Genomic DNA, 15,229 nt, shown 5'->3' with positions numbered 1-15,229 from the left:
AAAGAGTCGTTGTATAAGGAAATTTGGAAGTTGGAGCTGCTTAAATAGATGGAGAGCGCAAGCTTTGATAACGACGCGCTGTAAGACTATTGGCCATAGACATATTACCTGGTGATCCGAATTTCACAGGAAATTGATGGATCCGAGGCCTCACAATTTGTGTTTCATACAATTTCATATAAGTAGACCGCTAGTATAAATTAGTAGGATTTGGTGCAAATCAAATCCAATTTGATGTAAATCAAGTGCAGTTTAGTATATGTTACCTTATTATTTGGTGTAAATCAGATACACTTTGGTATAAGTTGATTATTGTCATTTAGTATAAGTTGCAATTTGGTATAGATTGAAAATAAATTGTTAATACTACATCAACTTGTACGAAATGGAACTTGTGAAACCCCATTTCTGAAATTGATAAAGAGGCAAAGGAAAAATTGGCTACAGTGAAAGGTTAATGTGAAGACCAATAGTGCTTGGTCAAGGTGGATAGAGAGGGAGCCGGGGCCTCACAATTTGTGTTTCGTATAATTTTGTACAAGTTGACCTTTGGTGTAAATAAATAGGATTTCAGTGTGAATCAAATCCAATTTAATGTAAATCAAGTGCAGTTTAGTGTATGTTAATTTATCAATATTTGGTGATTTTCAGTGTGAATCAGATCCAATTTGATGTAAATCACGTGCAGTTTAGTGTATGTTGATTTATTAATATTTGGTGTAAATCAGATACACTTTAGTATGAGTTGATTATTATCATTTAGTATAAATTGAGGGTAATTTGAGATAAATTGAGAGTAAATTATTAATATATACTAACTTGTGCAAAATGGAACTTGTCAGCCCCATTTTCGAGAGGAGAGGCAGCAAAAAATCTATCTTGGACTGGGTCAAAGCCGGTTGCAAATTCAAGCCACGCGTGCAAGCTAGAAACCTTCTAGAAGTAAAAGGTAAAGCTCCCTCCTGGAAATTTGATCACTATAAAGGACAAGGACTTCTCCTCACGTATATTCTTTCTTCATTTCCTACAATACACACACACACACACACATATATATATATATGACATGTATCTTTAATTATTAACAAGGATTAAAATTAGTAAAATTTAAAAGAGATAATTTTAGAAACCTCCCTTAAGGTTTCTACTAATTTCAGACAGCTTCCCTCACGTTTTGAAAATTACATATACTTTCCCTAGAACATAGATTTGGGTTTCACCTTGATAATGTAAGACCAAAAAAGTATATGAAAGTCCAAAATTGCCCTCATCTAACAGTTGTAAAAAGTTAAGAATACACTTGTATAATACCAAAATTATGAGTTTTATTGCTTAGCTAATGTCTTGATATTTTCCATCCCCATAATTTTCTATATCCACCCAAATTTTCAAACTTTTTTCACTTCTTCTTCAAATCAAACTCTTTGTCTTAGATGTCAAAATTCACCATTGCAATTCTTAATTTACAATCTTTATCTCTCTATAGGTTTCTTCCATATATTGCTCACCAAACCCTTGGTTATACAACTCACAATCCTTACCTTTTTTCCACTCAAACATCCAAGTTCTCAATTTCCAAAATTCTTCTAACCTCTGCTGTCAACATTTGGGTTGGTCATCCTAAATCAACCCATATTTTTTTCTCTGAATTGACACAGTTTTATTGAGAGCAAGTTTGATGTCCATTAAGATGATCCAGGCAAAATATCAACAAAGTGTAAGGTTGGAGTAGTAGTTTTAATACAGTCTATCAAATTATACTTTCCCGTAATCTAATAGATTTTTTATATTCAATGATATGAACAATTGGGTTGTTGATGGTGATGATTGCTTCCATCATCATCAACTGCAGTGACATATTTGAGTGATGGAAGGAAGGAGGCATCTTTCTTGATTATCATATTTGAGTAAAAAAAGGTTATTATTTAATGGTCAAGGCTAAAATAATTTGGCCACAATATATGGCCTGGTTAAGAATAATTGTTTTCCTTTCTTCATTTTCCTTTTTACTGTTATCTTTTCTCTTTTTTATCAATGGTTTATCTTTTGAAAAATTATGAACGTTATTATAACATTATCTATCATCAAGGGAGGTAAGTGTTATATTGAAAATCCCAAGGGAGCTCAGTGAAATTGTCAGAAACCTCAGGGAAGGTTTCTGAAATTATCTCAATTTAAAATGATCTTGTTACTTCTTAGTAAATAAAGACACGTGTCATTCATCCAAATGTACATTGTAGGAAATTGAGAGAGAATTCATTGGAGAGAAACCAAATTCTTCCCTATTGCCTAAACATCCATTGCCCCCGCACCTAATCCGCCCTGCGCGCCTAAGGGAAAAAAGTTTATAATGAATAAATATATATATATAATTAGTAAAAAATATATTTAATAATTTAGTATAAATATATAATTAGTAAAAGGTATATCATTAATAAAAAGTATATAATAGAATAAATATATCATTAATAAAAAGTGTAATTAGTCATTTAGTATAAACGTATTAGTATAACTAATCAATAATTTATATTAGTATAAATATATAATTATTAGTATGACTGATAATATTAATTATATTACATCTACATACTATGATATCTATAACTAATAATATAATTATTTTAATTAAAATATTAAATATGTTATACATGTAATTATAATATATTCTTATGATTTTTCTTAATGCTTGATTTTCATCTTTTTTTGTCTTTTGTGGGATGAAAAGAAACAACATTTGTTGGGTTTTGTAGAAATAGTTTGATTTTAGTTAATTTAGAAAATGACAATGTGCGTTAAATCATTAAATAGTGATGATTGGCCTCTCATTTGTAGACATTCTTCATCGTCTTTTTTTTTAAGTTGGTTGTTTTTAATTTTCATTTCTAGAAATAGTTTAAATGACAAAGGTGATGCCTTATGGTGAACTTTGTCCAAGATATACCGGTATGCGTGTGCGATTCATCGATGATGATGACGGTGACTTCTTATGGTCAAGTTTCTTGAAGTTTTGCCAGCACCTAATTTCAAGTTTCTTGAAATTAGGTGCACAAGTTCTCCCAGTCATTCTCCTGCGTTCCAGATTCCAGAGCTTTCCAACAATTAATCTTTGGCACGTGCTACGTGTTTAGAAAAAGCTAACAGTTGTGCATTTTTTTATTTATTTATAGGTGCACAAGTTCTCCCAGTCATTCTCCTGCGTTCCAGATTCCAGAGCTTTCCAACAATTAATCCTTGGCACGTGCTACGTGTTTAGAAAAAGCTAACAGTTGTGCATTTTTTTATTTATTTTTAGGTGCACAAGTTCTCCCAGTCATTCTCATGCGTTCCAGATTCCAGAGCTTTCCAACAATTAATCTTTGGCACGTGCTACGTGTTTAGAAAAAGCTAACAGTTGTGCACTTTTTTTTTTTATTTATTTTTGTTGTTGACGAAGCTAGGTGCACAAGTTGAAAATAATTGCAAGGACTTCTGCATGCCTCCTTCTAGAAACTCTATTTAATTTAGGCACGCGAATAAAATTACGAAGAGCCCAGCCATTCATCTGCCGCGGATGCGACACGCTATTACGACAGCTTTTATTAGGATTGCAAATGAATCGAACTGCTCGCTAATAATTTGAACCCAAGTTCAAGTTGAGTTCGAGTTGATCAAATCGAACTTGAGACACGAGTTTGAGTTGATCAAGCCAAATTCAAACTCGAATTCGCGCTTACAGACACTTAGTTCGTTAGCTCGCGAGCCGAATCGATTATATATATGTATACATTTTTTTATTTTAATAGTAAAATTACATACATACCCCTAATATTTTATTATTTGTTAAAAATAATTATTTTATTTATTTCCTAAAAATAAAATAATTATTTTTATTTTTTTAAGTTCGAACTCAACTCGAATTTGAGTCGAACTCGCCCTCGAGCTTTACATTGAAAACTCATCGAATTCGAACTCGAGTTCGAGTTTCATAAAATTAAATTGATATTAGATTCGATTAGACCAAAACTCAACTCAACTCGATTCGTTTGCACCCCTATTGATAAGTGAATATTTAACGTACATTTTGTACGAATTTGGCATGAATTTTTAGTATGTTTTGAGAAGATTAAAGCCATATTGGAACTCTTTTGGTGATAATTGCTTAAATATTGTTTAAGGGTTAAGAAATTGATAAATGAGTAGATTAATGCGTTAATTTTGTGAAATTGTGAAGGTAATTGATGTATGAAATTCATGCACAAGTTGAAAGAAATGTCAGGGTCATCCAGAGGACAAAGTACACAAGAAATTGGGAGCAAAAATGTAGAAAAAGGGAAGAAGTGAAAATCTGGAAAATTGATCAACACGGATCCGAGCTCGGATCCGTGTGTACAAGAGAGATCCGACCCCTCGTCTGTACTTCTGGCGGAGTGTATCCGAGGTCAGGACGATCCGACCTCGGATCCATCATGGGAAGTCCTCGGATCCTCTAATCCGAGCTCGGATTAATTTTCAGCCCTCGGATCCGTGGCTCGGATCTTTCTCTCTCTTCAGCAAGTGGCACAGCCGTTTTTCTTTACCTTTCTCACAACTTTTCCAGTTATTTTGAGGGACAGAAATCGGTGGCACATGCTTCTGCAATAAAAGAGAAGACCAAATGAGTGTGGACAAAAGGAAACATCATATCTTTGACTTCTTTTTACAAAATCTGAGTGGAGGAAATTATGAAGTGAGAGGAATGAAATTTCTACCACCTTTTATGCAGAAACACAGGGGAGAAGCCTGGATTACCATACGTAGCTAGTTTTCCTTCTTGCAACAAGTTTTCTCTCTAGTTAAGAGTTCTTAGAGAAGCATTTGGTTTTTCACTTGTAACCATCTTGTACAAGAACATAGCAGGAATTGGAGAGCTTTACCTTCAATTGGCTAAGCTTTCTTTTACCTTTCTTATACTTGTACTTCATGATGTTTTGCATTAATAAACTTGTGAGTTTGATTGTTAAATCATTCATGAGTAGCTAATTTTCTATATCTAGGGAGTAGAAGAAACTTATGGCTAAATAATACTAATTGAATGTGATTTACACTTGTTATATCTTGTATTAACTTGTCTACTTGTGTAGCTGTTCTTACTTGTTATTGATTGATCACCAATAGCATGTTTATAGTGTTATTATTCAATGAGAGTTGGTAATAACAATTGAAACACATGAGTAGAGCTTGAGTTGTATGTTCATGAAAATAGAGATACACTTAGGTGGATTATTTAGCATTTCATGAAGTAAAACAGAGTAGTAGTAGTATTTCACCATGAAAATAGGGAAATCTATATTGCTCTAGGCCATTTCATCATGAAAATGAGACTTGGTAATCTTGGAAATAAATCTCTGGTTAAGCAAGAATAATAGCAAGAAGTAAATCCATTCATTTGTGTAGTTTATACCATAAGTGGAATCTACATCCCTAGAATCTTCCTTAAGTGAAATTTCTCTATTTGCATTCAGCATTTGTTAAACTAGATTTGTATATTAGAGTTGTAGATTACAGCATTAGACTTTCTCTGCTCAGATTAATTGTAAGTCTAAATAATAGAGAGAACAAGGGCTTAGTAATTGTTTAAATTGCTCCTCGTGGGATCGACCCGATACACATCTTGTACTACAATTGCGACCTGTATACTTGCAGTCCAACGGGTGTAAAATCGGAATTAAACTTGCATTGATAGTAAAAATCCCGTCAAGTTTTTGGCGCCGTTGCCGGGGAGCAGCAATATTCGAGCCTAATCATCTCTATTAATTTAGATATTTTCATTGTTTTTATTCAAGTTGTTGAATTAAAACTGTAAAATTTCTCTTGTTTTTGTTTGTAGTGTATGCACCGGGCGTCTCGAGAAGTTGCACCTTTCGATCCAGAAATTGAGAGGACACTACGTAGACAAAGGAGGCACACACAACAGCAAGAGGAACAAGAAATTTGGCAACCGATAGAGGAAATTTTGATAGAACTACCATTTGAAGAAGAAATGGCTGAAAATGAAGCAAATTGGCGAGTTCTACGAGATTATGCTCTACCGGGAACACAAGGATCTCAAACGAGCATAGCAAGGCCTGCGGTAAATGCTAACAACTTTGAGATTAAACCATCACTTATCCAAATGGTTCAACAATCTCAATTTGGAGGTAATGCAGTAGAAGATCCTAATACACACTTAGCTACATTCTTGGAAATTTGTGATACAATTAAAATGAATGGAGTTAGTGATGATGCTATAAGGCTAAGATTGTTCCCATTTTCATTGAGAGATAAGGCCAAACTTTGGCTACACTCTCATGCTCCTAATACTTTCACCGGATGGGATGATTTATCAAGAGCATTCTTAAATAAGTATTTTCCACCAGGAAAGACTGCTAAGCTTAGAATGGATATCACTAGTTTTAGTCAATTGGAGGGAGAATCATTATATGAAGCATGGGAAAGGTTTAGAGATTTGCTTCGAAAATGTCCACATCATGGACTGCCGGAATGGTTAATCATACAAACCTTCTATAATGGTTTAGCTTTTTCTACTAAAACTATGATCGATGCAGCTGCAGGTGGAGCTTTAATGGGTAAATCACCCCAAGAGGCTCATAATTTGATAGAAGAAATGGCAGCAAATAACTACCAATGGGCCAATGAGAGAGGTAATACAAGACGTCAGGCAGGTATGATAGAAATGGACACTCTTAATATGTTGAGTGCTCAAATGAATAATGTGATGAAATTGCTAAGTAGACAAGGTGGAGTTGGTCCAAGTTCATCTAATGCTCATGTAGCGTGTTGTTCTATATGTGGAGGTGAACATGATACTAATGAGTGTGTTGATTCTGAGCAGGTACAATTCGTCAATAATTACAATCGTAATGCTCAAAATAACCCCTACTCGAATACTTACAATCCGGGGTGGAGAAATCATCCAAACTTTGGATGGAAGGATCAAGGAAATCAACCAAGGCCAACCAATCCACCGGGATTTCAATCAAGGCAACAACAAGCTGAAACTAAACCTGGTTGGGAGATGGCAGTGGAAAAGCTCGCAAAAGTTACTTCAGACAGATTTGAGCGAGTAGAAGGAAGGTTGGACCAACTCACTACAATGTACAGGAATGTAGAGGTCCAAATTGGTCAAATTGCTAGTTCGTTGAATAATCGAAATCAAGGCGAATTACCTAGCAAAACAGAGGTCAATCCTAAGGAGCATGTGAAAGCCATTACTCTTCGTAGTGGTAAGCAATTAGAAGATCCTCCAGTGATGGAAGTTGACAAAGATGAGAATGAAAAACAAGAAAAAAAGCAGAGGAACCAAGAGGCGATAGTGGAAGAAAATAGCCGGGAGAAATCAAGAGAAAATCAACCATCATCTTCCGCTACCATTCCAATACCCCCTGCGGTTCCATTTCCACAAAGATTAAACCAAAATAAGTTTGATAAAGATTTTGAAAAATTTGTTAAACTTTTCAAACAATTGCACATTAATATTCCTTTTGCCGATGCTATTTTGCAGATTCCGTCTTATGCGAAATTTCTCAAGGAAATCATGACTAGAAAAAGAAAGTTGGAAGACTGCGAAACAATAGCATTAACGGAGGAATGTAGTGCAATTATTCAAAATAAGCTACCACCGAAGTTGAAGGATCCAGGGAGTTTTTCTATACCTTGCACCATAGGTAACGTTGATTTTTCTAAAGCATTGTGTGATCTTGGTGCTAGTGTATCATTAATACCTTTAACGGTGGCTAGACAATTGGGTTTGCATGAGCTTAAACGCACAAATATTACTTTGCAACTAGCGGATCGGTCTATTAGATATCCATTGGGAGTGTTGGAGAATGTATTGATAAAAGTTCAAAAATTTATCATTCCAGTGGATTTTGTGGTATTAGATATGGAAGAAGATATATCTATGCCAATTATTCTAGGTAGACCATTTCTAGCTACTGCAGGTACTATTATTGATGTCAAAAATGGCAAGCTTAAGTTTCAAGTAGGTGAAGAAGAAGTAGAATTTAATTTGAATGAAATGGAAAAATACCCTTCTTTTACCGACCATGCTTATTCTATTGGCACAATTGATAAACTAACCCAAGAGATGAGTCAAGTAAACCTTGACTTAGATCCTCTTAAGCATTGTTTAATGAGTTTAGGTAAGCAAGAAGATGTGTGTGAAGAAATTGAAGAATTGGCCAAGTACTTGGATTTTCAAGCACCTTATAAAAGGGGTAATTTGTATGAAAGTCTTGGCCAAGGAAAAGGGTTTTCACAACCTTCAGAAATTGAACCTCCAAGGTTAGAGCTTAAGCCACTTCCAACTCATCTAAGGTATGAATTTCTTGGAGAAAATAGCACTTTACCTGTAATTGTTAGTGCTGACCTTGATGATGAGCAGTGTGCAAAGTTGTTAAGAGTTTTAAGGAGGCGTAAGAAGGCAATTGGATGGACAATTTCAGATATTAATGGTATAAGTCCTTCTATATGCATGCATCGCATTTTATTGGAGGACAATTGCAAACCAGTGGTGGAAACACAAAGAAGACTCAATCCAAACATGAAAGAGGTGGTAAGAAATGAAATTCTTAAGTGGCTTGATGCAGGTATAGTCTTTCCTATCTCCGATAGTGTTTGGATTAGTCCAATTCATGTGGTACCAAAGAAAGGTGGAATAACTACAATCGTGGGTAAAAATGATGAATTGATTCCATCTAGACTTGTGGTAGGGTGGAGAGTGTGTATTGATTATCGTAAGTTAAATACGGTAACAAGAAAAGATCATTTTCCCCTACCATTTCTTGATCAATTATTGGAGCGAATAGCTGGATATGAATTCTACTGTTTTCTTGATGGTTTTTCAGGATATAATCAAATAGCTATAGCTCCAGAGGATCAAGAGAAGACCACATTTACATGTCCTTATGGCACTTTTGCTTTTAGAAGAATGCCATTTGGTTTATGCAATGCTCCTGCAACTTTTCAACGATGCATGATGGCTATTTTTTCTGATTATATTGAGAAAATTATGGAGATATTTATGGATGATTTTTCTGTGTATGGTTCATCTTTTGACCATTGTCTTCATAATTTGGAATTGATTTTGCAGAGATGCGAGGAAACAAATCTTGTATTGAATTGGGAGAAATGCCATTTTATGGTAAAAGAAGGAATTGTCTTAGGGCACAAGATTTCCTCCAAGGGAATTGAGGTGGATAAAGCCAAAATAGAAGTTATCGAAAAATTGCCACCCCCAAGCAATGTCAAGGGGATAAGGAGCTTTTTAGGACATGCTGGCTTTTATAGACGTTTTATTAAAGATTTTTCTAAAATAGTAAAGCCATTATGTGAGTTATTATGTAAAGATACTACTTTTCAATTTGATGACAATTGTTTGGTTGCATTTGAAAGGTTGAAAAAGGAATTGATTTCGGCCCCAATTATAACTTCACCCGATTGGTCACTACCATTTGAATTGATGTGTGATGCAAGTGACTATGCGGTTGGAGCAGTTTTGGGACAAAAGAAAGAAGGACGATTGCACGTCATTTACTATGCTAGCAAGTTGCTAAATGAGGCACAACTCAATTATGCAACGACAGAAAAAGAGCTATTGGCAGTGATATTTGCTTTAGATAAATTTAGATCTTATTTAGTAGGATCTAAAGTTATTATATATACGGACCATTCAGCTCTTAAATATTTGCTACATAAGAAGGATGCAAAACCTAGACTAATTCGGTGGATTCTTTTATTGCAGGAATTTGATGTGGAGATAAAAGACAAAAAGGGTTCGGAGAATCTAGTTGCAGATCATTTATCACGTTTGGAATATATTCCAATCAAAGATCAGGTTCCAATTCAAGAGAATTTTCCGGATGAGTTTGTCGTAGCACTTAGAAATTCTCCATGGTATGCAGATTTTGCTAACTACTTGGTCAGTGGAGAGATTCAAAAGGGGTTTAATTATCATCAAAAGAAGAAATTCTTACATGACGCCAAAAGTTACTTTTGGGAGGAACCATTGCTATACAGACATTGTGCCGATGGTATGATACGTAGATGTATTCCTGAAGATGAGGTACATAATGTTTTATATCATTGTCATAACCTTGAAACAGGTGATCATTTCAGTACTTCAAAGACTGTGGCAAAGGTATGGCAATCAGGATTTTATTGGCCAACTATGTATCGAGATGTTAGGGAATATGTTAAAAATTGTGATGCATGCCAAAGAACTGGAAATATATCTCGAAAAAATGAAATGCCCCTGACTACGTTCTTGGAAGTTGAGTTATTTGATGTATGGGGTATTGATTTTATGGGACCATTTCCTAGTTCTTTTAATAATAAGTACATCTTAGTAGCAGTGGATTATGTTTCTAAATGGGTTGAAGCAATCGCTTCACCTACTAATGACTCTAAGATTGTTCTTAGATTCCTTAAAAAGAATATTTTCAGTAGATTTGGTATACCCAAGGCCATAGTAAGTGATGAAGGGAAACATTTTTGTAACAGACAATTGGATTCCTTATTGTTTAAATATGATTGTAGGCACAAGACATCACTTCCATATCATCCTCAAGCCAATGGACAAGCAGAGTTAGCTAATAGAGAGATAAAGCTCATTTTGGAGAAAACTGTGAATAAATCACGCAAGGATTGGGCTACAAAGCTAGATGATACACTATGGGCTTACCGAACGGCATTTAAGACACCCCTAGGGATGTTGCCGTATCGTTTAGTCTATGGGAAAACTTGTCACCTACCTGTGGAGATTGAGCACAAAGCATATTGGGCAATTAAATCTATTAACATGAATTTTAATTTTGCAGGAGAAAAGCGATTACTTGAGCTAAGTGAATTGGAGGAACACCGACTACATGCATATGAAAATGCCAAAATTTATAAAGAAAAGATCAAATATTGGCATGACAAGCATATTATTCCTAAAAAATTTCAGGTAGGGCAACATGTACTTTTGTTCAACTCACGCTTGAGGTTATTTCCAGGAAAATTAAAGTCAAGGTGGTCGGGACCATTTGAAGTAACTCAAGTATTTCCTTATGGAGCAGTGGAAATAAAAGGAGAAAATGGTTCTCCATTTAAAGTAAATGGACAAAGATTGAAGCCCTATTTGGTCGGAGAAAATGTTCCTAAAGGAGTAAATTACTCCTTAGGAAATGCAATGGAGAATTAAAGAAGTTATAGGAAAGTCGAGCCAACGACTATAAACAAAAGCGCTTGTTGGGAGGCAACCTAATAATAATAGTGTATTTGTGTGTTTTTATGTGTTTTTTTTACATTTTGGTGTAATTTAATTGACTAATTAGATGTATTTCACTTTTTTGTAGGAGATACGGGAGTTTTATCATCCATCTTGGAGGTGCACTTGAAGAACATGTTGGCAGGGAGTTTTTCTTACCAAATTGTGTTTTAAGTGCTCAAAATTTCTATGCCTATACATACATTGTGCAATTCAAGTGAGTTTTGGTGAGATCATGGTTATAAAGGTTCATGGATTCATTTGATGTGTATTTAATGCTCAAAAATGCCATTTTGATGTAAAAATGCAAAAATGATCGAAGAACCTCACCCCTCGATTTTCAATGTATATGTGTTTGTTGTGTTTTGAGAGGATGGATATTGTCTTTAAGGTATATTGCATGTGCGTGGGAGGTTAGAATTGATAAAAAGTTTGTCCAATGTGTGTTTTGGAATTGGCCGGAAAAGGGAGAAAAAGTTAAAAAAATTGCAGGTTCTGCAGTAAGTGCAGAGAAATATGGATCCGAGCTCGGATCCGAAAAATCCCAGACAGATACGACCTCGGATCAATAGATCCGAGCTCGGATCAATAGATCCGAGCTCGGATCTTTTCCAACCCAGATAGATCCGAGGGCTCGTCTGTGTTTCTGTTGAGACTGATCCGAGCCCTGTCGGATCCGAGGCCTTCCAGAAACGATCCGACCTCGGATCCGTTCGCGGATATAGCAGAAACGAGGCTTCGTTTCTGCACTTTTCAAAATTCTTCTTCCCTCTTCTCACCGAAACCCTACCTCTTCCCTCCAATTTTCCATTTTAACCATCAAAACTCCAATCTTTCATCAAAAACACCTCCACAACCCTTGTATGATCATAAACCCTAAACTATTTCATTGAAAAAACATCAATTTGAGGGGGTTTGATCTTCAAAACTAGAAATAGGGCAGCACTGTATTTCTTCCATTTCGGAGTGATTTTGGACTTGTTTGTTCCTCATTCTTCATCATTATCATCCTCTATCATCTTCCTACACATTTGAGGTAACAATTTGCGAATTTCTTTGGCATTTTATAACTTCTTCTTCTACATATTTCTAGTTTTTGAGAATATTATGATAAATACATATTTGTTGGAATTTCTTGATACAATTGTGCTACATTGTGCTTAATTAGATCGTTACAACTCTTTTCATGCTCATTTTTGAGAAAACTGTGAATTTGGTGATATTTTTAAGAATTTTTCTCAATTTTTGGGTTTGAGCATTTTAGTGATTTATACTCTTAAATTTTGCTTTCATTGAATATATGAACTTGTTCCGAGGGGTATACATCACTGTTATACCAATTGAAAATGATATGCTATCATTAGAGCAATAGCCCATGGGGTAAAAGAGTGTGTTCCCAATTAAGTTAAGCACATTGAACCACTTTTACTTGAGATAATTAGTATTTGTTTGGATGAATTGGAACTCATGTGTATGTAAATTACGTGTTATGAGTGTTATGAATTGGATTGGAGATATACTCAAGTGTTTGAGTGTTCATTCTTGCAATTAGATATAATTTTCAATTGTTTGCACTTAATATGCATGAAATGATTTCCTTATTGGTAATATCCTTTCTAAATGTGGGAATTGGATTTGAGAATTGTTAGGAAGTTATTAGTTTAAATTTGGGTACATTTTGGCAGGGAGTTTAACCCTTTTTCAAGGGGAAACTCTGCCGAAATTTTCTTAAATTCTCATTGCACATATGTGAGCAAGTTTCTATGATTTCTAATGAACGTTCATCTTATTTTTGTATAGGAACTATGACTCGCACAAGGAGGGCTCGCATTCGTACTCCTACTCCTTCCTCAAGTGAGGAACACACACCCTCTTTGCATGAGGAGTCACCTGAGGAAGAATTTCCTTCGCCGGAGCCGCCACCTCGCTCTCGCCGGAAGACCGCGTCTACTAGCCGTGCCGAGCCACCTCCGGACTACGATACCACATGATTCACATCGCTTGAAAACCAACAGTGGTATGAAGCCGGACTGGACAAGGAGATCATAATAGAAAAGCATTTGGCACCGGAGGTGGACGCATATTATCACATTTCTACAGCATTCAAGAGGCTTGGATGGGAGAACATCCTTCAGTTGCCCAAACACTACTATCCCAATTTGGTCCGGGAGTTCTACGCTAATGTAGAAAACAAACAGAGCCACAGTGGCAACCTCATCGTCTCATGGGTTCGAGGCAGGAGAGTGGCTCTCAATCGAGATACACTGAGACGTTTCGTCCAAATCAAAGACGCAGGCGAAGATGTCAAATTGACCAATGAGTTCACAGCTCGAGACCCTTGGCAGGTGGGAGAGGCGGTTGGACGCCTAAAGGGCCAGTATCGAGAGAGAGGAACTGCGAAGAAGCTTACAGTTTACGCCGATTCCTTCGAGCATAGGTACCACTTGATTTTCTACCTCTTTGCCTTCAATGTGGTACCAAAAAGAAGTGGAAAACGGGAGCTCCGCAACAGTGATCTCTACTTCTTGGACAAGATGATGCATGGTGTGGGTGCGCAGTTGACCGGTATTCCTCTACCCAGCATTATCATCAGCTATATGCGGACCACAGCTCGCATGAGGGCCGGCGAGACTTGCTTCGGATTCCCTCGGCTGCTATCCCTCATTTTTTAGAAGCTCAAGGTTCCTCTTGGAACCGAGAAAGCGGTGGTAACTAGGTCGGCTGAGGAGGTAAACGCTTCGATACTCAAATCCTTGGGTATTTCTACGGATTTTGGAGCTGCTTTGGTACGGGACACAGGAGAAGCATCGACTTCCACTCAGCCTCCGCCTCACACTGAACCACAAGTGGAAACTCAAGAGACGGAGGCACAGCAGACTCTTCCTCCTCCGATTCCGCGACCACCTCCTCAACCGCGCTCCAAGTGGCAAGAGCTTCTCAATGCTATTTGCTGTATGGAGACGCGAGTCGTCGAGCGCATTGACCAGACGGAGCAGATGATGACTGAGCGCCTCGACCGCCATGATCGCCGTCTTCGTGCGATCGAGGATCATTTCCATATCCGACGGTCTCCTACTCCGACACCTCATCAGGAGGAGGGCCATATTGGTACCTCACAGGGTCCTCATGGAGCCGAAGAGGCAGTAGACCCTCGTTCCGAGCAGCCATGACACTACTTAGCGGATTTGATCTTTTATGTCTTTATTTATTTTTCTTTTCTTTTGTTAAGACACACTTGTAGATTTTTCTTTTAATTGAATCATCTTGTGCTACTTATGGTATTTGGTACCCTTGTTGTCTCATTTTGGACAGAAAATGGATGATCGTGATGATTAAGGGCTTCAAAATGGCATCACCACCTATTTGAGGGAAGTTTCAGTTCTTTTACCTTCCTCTACAATGAGGACATTGTAGATTTTAAGTGTGGGGGAGGGATTACTTTATCTTATGGGCGAGAGTAGTACTAGGATGGGTGACCCCCTGGGAAGTCCTCGTTTTTAAAAAAAAAAAAAATGAAAAATGAATGAAAGGAAGAAAAATATTATTATTTTACTCCAATGATTCACATACTGAGTAACCGGGGGTTGGCATTTACAAATGTCGACATTCGCGTAAAAAGGTATTGGAATTAAGAGTAGGCTTAGCAATTTAAATAAGTGAAATGTCGAGTAACCGGGAATTTTCACCTAAAAGTGTTGATTTTCGCGTAAAAAGACGTTTTCACTATTTAAATAAAATAAAATGAGAATAAATCCCTCTAAATTGTTGAGTGTTGGAATGAGGAAGGCCATAGAATTGACTATGTGATTTACTTATTTGTAGAATTAGGATAGAATGAGAGATTGAGTTGAATTTGTTAAAATTAGGGCATAATTATTTTTCTTTAATTGAATATTATGAGTATTTAGTGTAATTTGAGAAATGGCATAATGATTGATTTCTAGATTTTCTAGGAATTAAATT

The 15,229-nt window shown here is 36.3% G+C and overlaps 1 protein-coding gene and 1 non-coding gene across 2 annotated transcripts; one reads left to right on the top strand and one right to left on the bottom strand.

Annotated features, from left to right (window-relative positions):
• Positions 1-6,385: 6,385 nt before the first annotated feature.
• Positions 6,386-6,492, bottom strand: LOC113733569 (small nucleolar RNA R71). Its single transcript, XR_003459074.1, has one exon. It is a non-coding gene; the product is annotated as a small nucleolar RNA R71 (small nucleolar RNA).
• Positions 6,493-6,691: 199 nt separating this feature from the next.
• Positions 6,692-14,436, top strand: LOC140036169 (uncharacterized). Its single transcript, XM_072077471.1, has 5 exons — positions 6,692-9,097; positions 9,200-10,083; positions 10,219-11,164; positions 13,282-13,812; positions 13,939-14,436. Exons 1-5 carry the CDS (start codon positions 6,692-6,694, stop codon positions 14,434-14,436), a joined length of 5,265 nt encoding a protein of 1,754 aa, XP_071933572.1.
• Positions 14,437-15,229: the final 793 nt, after the last annotated feature.

Source organism: Coffea arabica, chromosome 2e (genome assembly GCF_036785885.1).
Source record: "Coffea arabica cultivar ET-39 chromosome 2e, Coffea Arabica ET-39 HiFi, whole genome shotgun sequence".
In the NCBI taxonomy this organism is placed as follows: Eukaryota; Viridiplantae; Streptophyta; class Magnoliopsida; order Gentianales; family Rubiaceae; genus Coffea; species Coffea arabica.
Note: the sequence above shows the minus strand (reverse complement) of the source record. Positions and strands in the feature narration are given on the sequence as shown.

Bases quoted from the DNA above. Each gene is read 5' to 3' on its own strand.
- LOC140036169 (XM_072077471.1), top strand. From the start codon at position 6,692: ATGGACACTCTTAATATGTTGAGTGCTCAAATGAATAATGTGATGAAA. The intron at 10,084-10,218 runs ACATAATGTTTT...ATATGTTAAAAA, and splicing joins TGTATTCCTGAAGATGAGGT to TTGTGATGCATGCCAAAGAA. The intron at 13,813-13,938 runs GTGGGTGCGCAG...CTCATTTTTTAG, and splicing joins TGGACAAGATGATGCATGGT to AAGCTCAAGGTTCCTCTTGG.